This window comes from Corapipo altera, unplaced genomic scaffold (assembly GCF_003945725.1).
Source record: "Corapipo altera isolate COAL_440 unplaced genomic scaffold, ASM394572v1 50, whole genome shotgun sequence".
Lineage (NCBI taxonomy): Eukaryota > Metazoa > Chordata > Aves > Passeriformes > Pipridae > Corapipo > Corapipo altera.
In genome coordinates, this window is record NW_020884889.1 from 12,133,064 (window position 1) to 12,141,786 (window position 8,723).

Sequence of the window (8,723 nt, forward strand, 5' to 3'; positions counted from 1 at the left end):
GTGTCAACTGCAATGGAATCCTGGGGAAGGACTTAAAAAGGAGAAAAAACAAACACTAAATGTATTCTTAACAAACAGAAAAATTTTCCCAAGGGTGAGAGTGAAAGTAAGTCTAGACTGCACTGGACTGATGAAAAATACTACATTCTGCACCACTTTGTAACCATTATCTGACTTTATCACTATGAAAGAACAACAGACAAAGCAAAAAAAGTTCAAGGTCAGCATATTTTATTCCTTGAATTATGAGGGAAAATTTACCTGGAAAAAGTGTAACTTTCCAAGGAGCACACAGTATCTCAAACAATAATGTCTCATGCTCCATTCTGTTGACAAGGTTTTCTCAAATTGCACGAATTTAAGAACTGCCCAAACCAGTATCCAACTTACTATTTTTCATAAACCAAAAAATAATCCAAATGGTAAATGACCACTATTCATTAAAATGTCTTTTTCTTCAACTGTAAGCACAGTTCTGAATGATGTCAGGTGAGGCAGTAGGGAACTGTTAACTGCTGAACAGATATAAATAGAAAATGAAAGCACTTTAAGAGTCTTCTTCCATAGGCACCTCCTCTTGTAGTTTCTGCACCATTTTGTCCTCCAGTTGTTTTGGTTTGCCTTCGAAGAAAAAAAAAATTAAATTAAGGATGTTTCTCTAAACCCAAAGAACTGTTTTCATCTGAACAATATATGTGTTTATTCTTGGCTAAACAGTCTAAATATATCGCTTAAAAAGAGTTATTTAGGAGTAAAACCATCATGCTCAAAGGTATGTATTGCTACCCTCTATCACCATTTAAAACTACTGAATTGTTTTAGCAGAAAAACTGATGCTGTTTATAGGCAAAATCTAAAATGCAGTCAAACATATTTTCATCTAGCATGACAAACTGATACAGCTGACATAATCAGCTGTTGAGTTCACATAATCAGTTCAAAGGGAAGCCTTAGATAAATGCACTGGTTAACAAACATGCAGTTCATGGAGCACCAGGTATTGAGTGCAGATTAAAACACTCAAGGAAAAGGGTGAATGCAGTACAAGATAAATAAAAAGGAATGTTTGATTCAGAACAAAGCTACTGCTTTCAGATAGTGGCAAGAGCTATTCTCCATAACCAGTAAACAAATGAATTGTAAGACAAATGCACAGGATTACTCATCTGTACAATTAGGCATTTACCCTAAAACTGTGTATGGAAACCAGGTAAAGCAAGTTCTTACCTGCATGGGGAGCACGAAGAAGGTGAATATTCTGTTTGACTTCTTTGATGTCTTCTGCCTTCTGCAACTCTTTGCTCTTCTTTAATCTGGGGAAGGGGAAGATTAGATTCAATTAACTTAAAAGAGGAGATGAGATGTACACTTTCGTTTTAATGCACGACATCTTTTGCTAAAGGAAGGCATAGGCTGTGAATAACTATTACTATGAGGAAATACAGGTTAAAAGTATTTGAAACCCTATTCAAGCAAATACTGGATACAAAACTAGGAAAAAAAACAGCACTGTATCAACTCTAATCAGAAATTTGTTTAAATGTAAGACTCTGTATTATATACAAGGAAATTTAACTATTATCATTGAGTGTCTAAAAGTTGCATTTGCTTTGACAGTCAATAATGCAGAGTAGAGCCCGCTCAAACTATTTTACCCCATGACTGTGTAAATAAAAAGCAAATAACCACTTAAAACATTTGATCATCCTGTTTGTGGAAAGGGTGCCCAATACAGACATGTGAGAGCTCCCACCATACAAATACTTCTCACCTGTTCATAATAAACCTGGCTTGGCGTTTTTGCTTTATTTCTTCCACTCTCTTCATTGCATCAACTGAAATAAATCAGAAATTGTTTTAAATCTTCTTACATACAGATGAAAATACATGCTATTTTTACAGAGCAACTCTACCAGCACTCCATAACATCTATGTACCAGAGGCAACTCTTACACTATATAGAGAAAGTTATTCCTTCTTCAAAGAGCAGGATAAGGGAATATTCTGTGTAACAACTATGATGAACTGTATTCTACAACTTATTTATGCTTCCACTTTTCTGCCTACACATAATTCCCACAGTTAACCATCACTAGGGAAGATGCAGTTGCAACTGAGCTTCTTCACTACTTGAAATCAGATGCAAGTTACCACTTTCTCCTTTGTGGCATTTATTCATGATACAAGCAGTTCTTCCCTTTCATAGCAATTGATTCCATGAAAGAAACTGAAGTGGAATGAGCAGGAACAAAGAAACAACTGCAACAGTGTAAAAGGCTTACACTGGGAGCCTCTTAAAAGCTGGAGAACCACTAAGGGGTTTTGAAGATAATAATTCAAAATAAAGGAATGCTGGTCCTCATTTTCTAACCACTTTCTGAAAAGAATAAACATCAAGTGAAACTCCACACCTGTTCACAACTCAAACCTCCTCCACACATAAGAATTTGGTCATGATTCCAGTAATTTCAAACACAATCACAACAAAGTATGAATACTCTAAGAAGTCTCCTGAAAATATATTCATGTAGAGTAAAAAATTATTCTTTTGTTTTTTTCTAGAATGACTCACCAGTCTTGTTCCACAACTCTCTCTGGTATTTCACTGGTTCATTTCTACGTTTTTCAAACTCAAATGAATTATCCTGTATTAAGAAAAAGTAAATACAGATCATATATAGAAGCATATTTAGATCAACACATTCTTACTATAGCACTCATTACTCACATAACTTCATATTTTATGTGATTTTTGCCCCTCCTTTCAGAACCTCAGTTCCCAGATTTTAACAACCTTCAGAGATAACTACACTAGAAGGAAACCAAGTGAAGAGTTTGACCTCAAAGTGTCAGGAGCCACAGTGATTTGTCTGAAGAGAACTATTTACTGAAACGTCTCCCTCAGCTATTTTCTATTTAGCAAGACAGGGAGACAGAGAAAACCAATGTGGAGCAGGAAATACAGAATAGATTAGACAGGTGGAAGGCAAAACTGAAAACCTGCAGAGTAGAAATATTTTAATGCAGGTCAAATAAGTTCTACTCAACAGCTTGCAACTTCGAAAAGGTTAAAAAAAAAACCAACCACTATTTCATCTTAATATTGAAACAATATAAAATAATTTGAAATATGTCAATTGGTGACATTGTGGTGTTTGGAGTAGCTGCCATCCCCTAATGCCCCCACCATGAGTTGAAGATGGAAAAACAGTTTCCTAATTATTTTGTTAGGCATGCTTAGCTTTATACCAGTTTTATCTGAGGACTTTTCCCTGCCCAAAGGCTGTTTTTTGTTGAGGTAAAGCAGTTACCTGTCACCTTCTTAGAAAGTATGTTATTTCCCATTATCACAAGCCTATTTAGACAGCACACAAAGCTGGCTCATGAAAGAATGGACACCCACCAAACTAGAAGACAGCACTAAGTTCATATATTGTTTTTATTCTTAGAATACATTATGCATGTCAAAATTGGAGCATATTGTCACTTATTTAGACATATATAAAGAAATCTTACATCAAGTTCTTGTCAAAAAGGTAATTCAAGTTAGCCAAAAACAACTTGAAAGCAAGAAACACAGTTACCAAAGTTGCTAATTAATCTTAGCTTTTCAGAGTCACATTAAAAAATAAAATCACATTCTTCCCCTTGGAAGATCCACAGAAGGCAGTAAATCACTGTGTCAAAATGCTTACTAAATTGTTAATATTCTGTAAAAAAACAGGTAATTAAATCACAGTAATTCTTAAATTATTTAAGGACTGTCCCACCAAATGTGACTGTTTAATATTTTTACCACCAAAGCAACTCTGTTTGGAACTTTTAAGATCTCATGCTGTTTTTGAAACAGTCCTACCTATCAAAGGCTTTTCCTATACATTGTATGCTTTTAAAGACACTTCCAAAGGTAACTATTTTAGGGGCCTACACAGAGAGACTACCTGTTGACCCAGATTATCTGACTGTGCAGAAATAAAACTATCAAATGGATATGTACAGAGAGTAGAAGATTTCTAGATGGAAAAAAATGCCTTGGACTAGGAGTTACTAGGACCACCAACACGGACACCTGATATACTGGCCTCCACCATGAAGCTGAAATGGGAAGATCCAAGTTACACTCAAGCTAAATGAACAGCTCACTCTCAAAAAACTCTCAGATTCTCATCCACAATCCCTCTTTTCTCCCCTTCTTCCATCCCTCCAGCTCATCTAATTAAATAGTAATGTATTAAGCCACCTAATCTAGCCTATTTGCAATGGGAAGAGGCTACATTTCTGCCATTTCATAGTGTCAATGTAAAGTGTGAACCAATTCTTACCACTGTCAATTCTTTGCCAGCTGCTTTTCGGAATGCTTTGGTCCATCTCATCTTTCTGGGATTTCGCTTCCTCTTAAAGTTTCTGTGGCATTTTGATTTGCAGAATCTAAATATCTTAGAGAAGGGAGGTGAAAAAAAAAAAATCTCAGTTAAATCATGTTATTAGTGCCCCATTGTAAGCACGGTAACAAACACTGAGCTTGCTCTAACAATACTACTCATGGGAAATAATATTCCTCTTTCAAATATCAGTATTCTTATAGCAAATATTGCTATTAACAAAAATAATTTCAAGCGCTATTATTGTTTTTTCCTCATGAAGTCATTTTCACAGCTGCCAGGGATATGTACAAACACAATTAAACTGATTATAAATAAAATATGCCTGAGTTGTGAGAATTATCATCTGCAAAAATAACCATAAAACCAAACCTGTAGCATGAATAAACAATTTTATATAGTTGCCAGCACTTCTTAGATACAGCACCATTCTGACAATAAAAATCCTCACACCTCTCATACTGAATACAACACACACACACACAAAAAGTCTATTTTCTGGAATGCAGCTTTAAGCCTCAAAGGAGTTCTAAGCACATTAGTTAAGTCCCAGAGTGAATTCACTGAAAGCTGTTAAAGAATATGTTAAAATGTTTTAACTGGCCTTTTTCTTCTTTCCCTATTTTTCCACACATTCTACAGAATGCCAGATTCTTTACTTAAGAATACTCAAAACTACATTTGCTACTTGTGAATTTTTGAAAACCCTATTTTTCTAAACCATATTCACCTTCCCACCTAATAGTCACTTCTAAAGAAAATTAACAGAAAATAAGAAACCTCCAGTTAAGGTGATCAAAGAACTTTTTTTTTTTTTTTTTTTTTTTTACACTCTTCTACCAAGTTTTTTCACCTCAACTCAGCGAATCAGAACGGCAGGTTTGTCTCCTTCACGGATTATCTGTTCACAACTAACCTGGCACTGTGGTATCTTTTTTAAATACACACCTCGTGGCCCTTTTCAGTGAGCGGAACTGTGTCCGCGCACACCGAGCTCCCCGGAGCCGTGACTCATCCGAGCAGTGCAGCCCGGCCGGGATGTGCTCTGACGCCCGAGCACAGGAAGGAAGCTATTTGCGCAAGCTTCACTTCACACTGGGGTCTCCAACGCCCCGCAGGAACGACGGCGAGTTTCGGCAAAGGCTGGAAGACCATACACAACGTTTTATGTAGGGAATTGTCACGGCAGTGCAAAGCCCAGAGCGCTATGCACGGCCTGTTGTGACAGCCTCAACTGGGTGAGTCACATCAGATCCCTGAGTTACGACTTTTAGCACTTTTAGCAGAGCACCACGAGGAACAAAGACCATCAGCCTCCTTTTGCAACTTCGGCTGCTCAGAGCTGTGCAACCTGCTCCTACCTGAACCTACACTTCCCTAAAATCAGAATATTAAAGGATGAGGATTGTATATGGCTTGCGAGCCGTCTAACTTCTTACTAAGAACCGAAAACAAATATAATTCACCCCCCACTCTTCCCGACAGCCAGAGCGCTGCTTCGCTCCGGGTCGAGGCCGCCGCCCCGCCGACACCCCCGGGCGGTGTGTGCGGGCCCGGCAGCGCCTCACGAACGCGGCCCGGCCCGTGCGAGGGCTGCGGCCCGGGGAGAAGGCCCTGGGCCCCGGCCGAGACGGCCCGGCGGGGGGACGGCGAACCCGCGAGCGCCCCGGCTGCCGGGGGAGCGGGCCCGGCCCCGCCGTACCTTGCAGTCGTTGCGCACGAACATGACGCCGTGGCCCGGGTAGATCGGGCCCGAGCAGAAGTAGCACTTCTCGATCCGCATGGCAGCAGCTCGGCCCGGCCCCGCCGCCGCGGAAGGGCCGCTCAGGTGACCGGAGGCGGCGGGGCCGGGCCCCGCAGCGCCACCGCCCCCTGCCGGCCCCGCCGGGCAGCGCGGCCGCTGCGCTCCCACAGGGATGAAGGGGCCTCGCGGGGGCGGTGGGAGCCCAGGGCTTGAGGGGAAGTGATCGCTGCTGGGCCTGCTTGGTCAGTCACAGAATCACTGGATATTCTGAGCTGGGAGGGACCCAAAAGGATCGTTGAGTTCAACTTTTAGCCCTGCACGGGACAACCCCAAGAGTCACACCGTGTGCCTGAGAGCGTTGTCCAAACACTCCTTGAACTCTTCCATGCTTGGTGCTGTGACCGCTGCCCTGGGGAGCCTGTTCCAGTGCCCAACCACCCTCTGGATGAAGAGCTTTTTTCTAATATACAACCTAAACCTCCTCTGACACAATCCAGGCCCTTCCCTCGGGTCCTGTCACTGGCCACCACAGAGAAGAGATCAGTGTCTGCCCCTCCTCTTCCCCTCCTGAGGAAGCTGTACTTGCAATGTACCTCAGTCCCCTCTTCTCCAGGCTGAACAGACCCAGTGACCTCAGACACTCCTCGCATGACCTCCCCTCACCATCCTCATTCCCCTCCCCTGGACACTCTCTAATAGCTTTATATCTTTCTTATATTGTGGAGCCCAAAACTGCCCTGATATTCCAGGTCTGGCCCCCCCAGTGCAGAGCAGAGCAGAACAATCCCCTCGCTCGCCTGGCTGGTGATGCTGTGCCTGATGCCCCTCCAGGACACGGTTGGCCTTCCTGGCTGCCAGGGTACTCATATCCAACTTGCCACCGACCAGGCCCCAAACACTGTAAGAAAGCTCCAGTGGTTGGAGCCACAACTTCTAAACCATTACGCAAACAGGTTACTGGGGGAAAAGAGTGAGAAAAGTATCTACAAAAGGAGTAATATGCCAAAACCCACACACACACTATATTCACTCACCAGATGCACACATCAGCCACATGGATGCTCACTGCAATCCACTATGTCAAGAGTGTGGTCCATCCTTTGGGGTGACCAGAGAGAATACTGTGAGACACTCAGAGATACTCATGCTCATGAAAGTACTAAAATAAAAAACAAAAACCCCCATACACAGAAAGGAAGCTGGAATTAACTATTAGACAATGCTGCATCTTCAGAAGTAAGCTGACTTTCTTCTTTCCCAAAAGACTCTTTACTTCCCTGAAACATAGATTCATATCTTAATGATCAGCTTGTGTTCAAGCTCCTCCAGCTTTTCTTTATAAATGAAAAATTTTGTTCGAAGTGTGAGAAATGAATGAATCTGAAATGGCTCAGTATTAACACAAGAATAAACACAGTAACTCAAGGAAATGAAAGGGAGTCAGACATAGATTTTTAAATCTATTGCTGATTTCTTCTAAAATTCAGGCAAAACACCTTTGGCTCTGTTTTTATACCTGGAAGATCCAAGTCTTCTATGGGGGAATTAATTTTTAAAGCAAAATCTGAGCTACTGTCAAAAATCAATGGCTCTGCAGACCATATAGGCACCTATTACTCCTGTTCCCTCTCCTAGAGTTACCTGTGCATTGTGAGAGGACCTAAATGCTAGGCTCTGTACCTTCCTAAGTGGTTTGGAATTGGAGCAGATCTCTCTATTCTTTAATCTAGGATGCTGTCCCAGCTCAGAGTCTGAAATCTTCCTCACCACATAAGGCCTTACCACCACAATTCCTGCTTCTCCATTTGAAAGAAAAATCCATGTGTTGAATTGCATGTGCCTTTAGAGCAGTTTTTGCTTTCTGGTTTCTAGAACAGCAAAAAAAAAAAAAAAACCAGTCGGCTCAGTGTTGTATTAAGAAATATTGAAGGAAGAAAGAAAAATTGCTTTAGCACAGAAATCACTTACCTTATCAGCACAGAACTTGTCTCCAATCTTTTTGAAAACCAGACATCAGCCACATCCTACTGCAGGAGACACGGGCTCAAGCACATGGCTGGTGACCAGCACTCAGCCCAGCCCTAAGGGACAACAGCTCCAAACTGACCCAGAGACAGCGAAGAGATGGGACTGTACAGGATGTTACTGTCATGCTGCACCCTGGAGCAGGGACTCTGGGGCTGTGACAGAGGATGGCAACCCAGACGATAAGAGGAAAGACTAAAGGCACACACACAATGCAATTTTATGAGGGAAGCTACGAAGACAACAAGTTTACAGCTAGAGGCAAATCCAAAGAGTAAAAAAGTTTGCTTAGGTCCAGGGCTGCTGTGCTTTGGCATATGCAATAGAAATCCTCCTTTTCCAGTTTGATTACTTTGAGTTTCCTGCCTCTGTGACTTTCTTTCCCCATGGTCTGTATTTATTTCACCAAAGACAGCTTTTTCCTGGCAGAGTACTGTATTGTGAAGTCTTTGGTGGCTTCTACAAGTTAAACAATGTGGATTACAGACTGTCACCAACACCTCCAGCAGACAGATGGGATGTGAGAGCACAGTGCTATTACTTTTCCACCCCAGCTCCTTTTTTCACATCAA

At 41.5% G+C, this 8,723-nt stretch overlaps 1 protein-coding gene across 1 annotated transcript; it reads right to left on the bottom strand.

The window, feature by feature from the left end:
* Positions 1–210: 210 nt before the first annotated feature.
* On the bottom strand, positions 211–6,228 carry RSL24D1 (ribosomal L24 domain containing 1). The gene is made up of 6 exons (XM_027644597.1): positions 6,085–6,228; positions 4,323–4,436; positions 2,573–2,645; positions 1,772–1,835; positions 1,228–1,313; positions 211–621 (listed from the first exon to the last, which is right to left on the bottom strand). Exons 1-6 carry the CDS (start codon positions 6,163–6,165, stop codon positions 548–550), a joined length of 492 nt encoding a protein of 163 aa, XP_027500398.1. The 5' UTR covers positions 6,166–6,228; the 3' UTR covers positions 211–547.
* Between the last annotated feature and the right edge of the window lie 2,495 nt (positions 6,229–8,723).

Coding starts and splice junctions, on each gene's coding strand:
- RSL24D1 (XM_027644597.1), bottom strand. CDS start 6,165: ATGCGGATCGAGAAGTGCTACTTCTGCTCGGGCCCGATCTACCCGGGC. Junction 1,836..2,572: donor AGAGTTGTGGAACAAGACTG/GTGAGTCATTCT, acceptor GATTTATTTCAG/TTGATGCAATGAAGAGAGTG. Junction 1,314..1,771: donor GCCAGGTTTATTATGAACAG/GTGAGAAGTATT, acceptor CCCCTTCCCCAG/ATTAAAGAAGAGCAAAGAGT.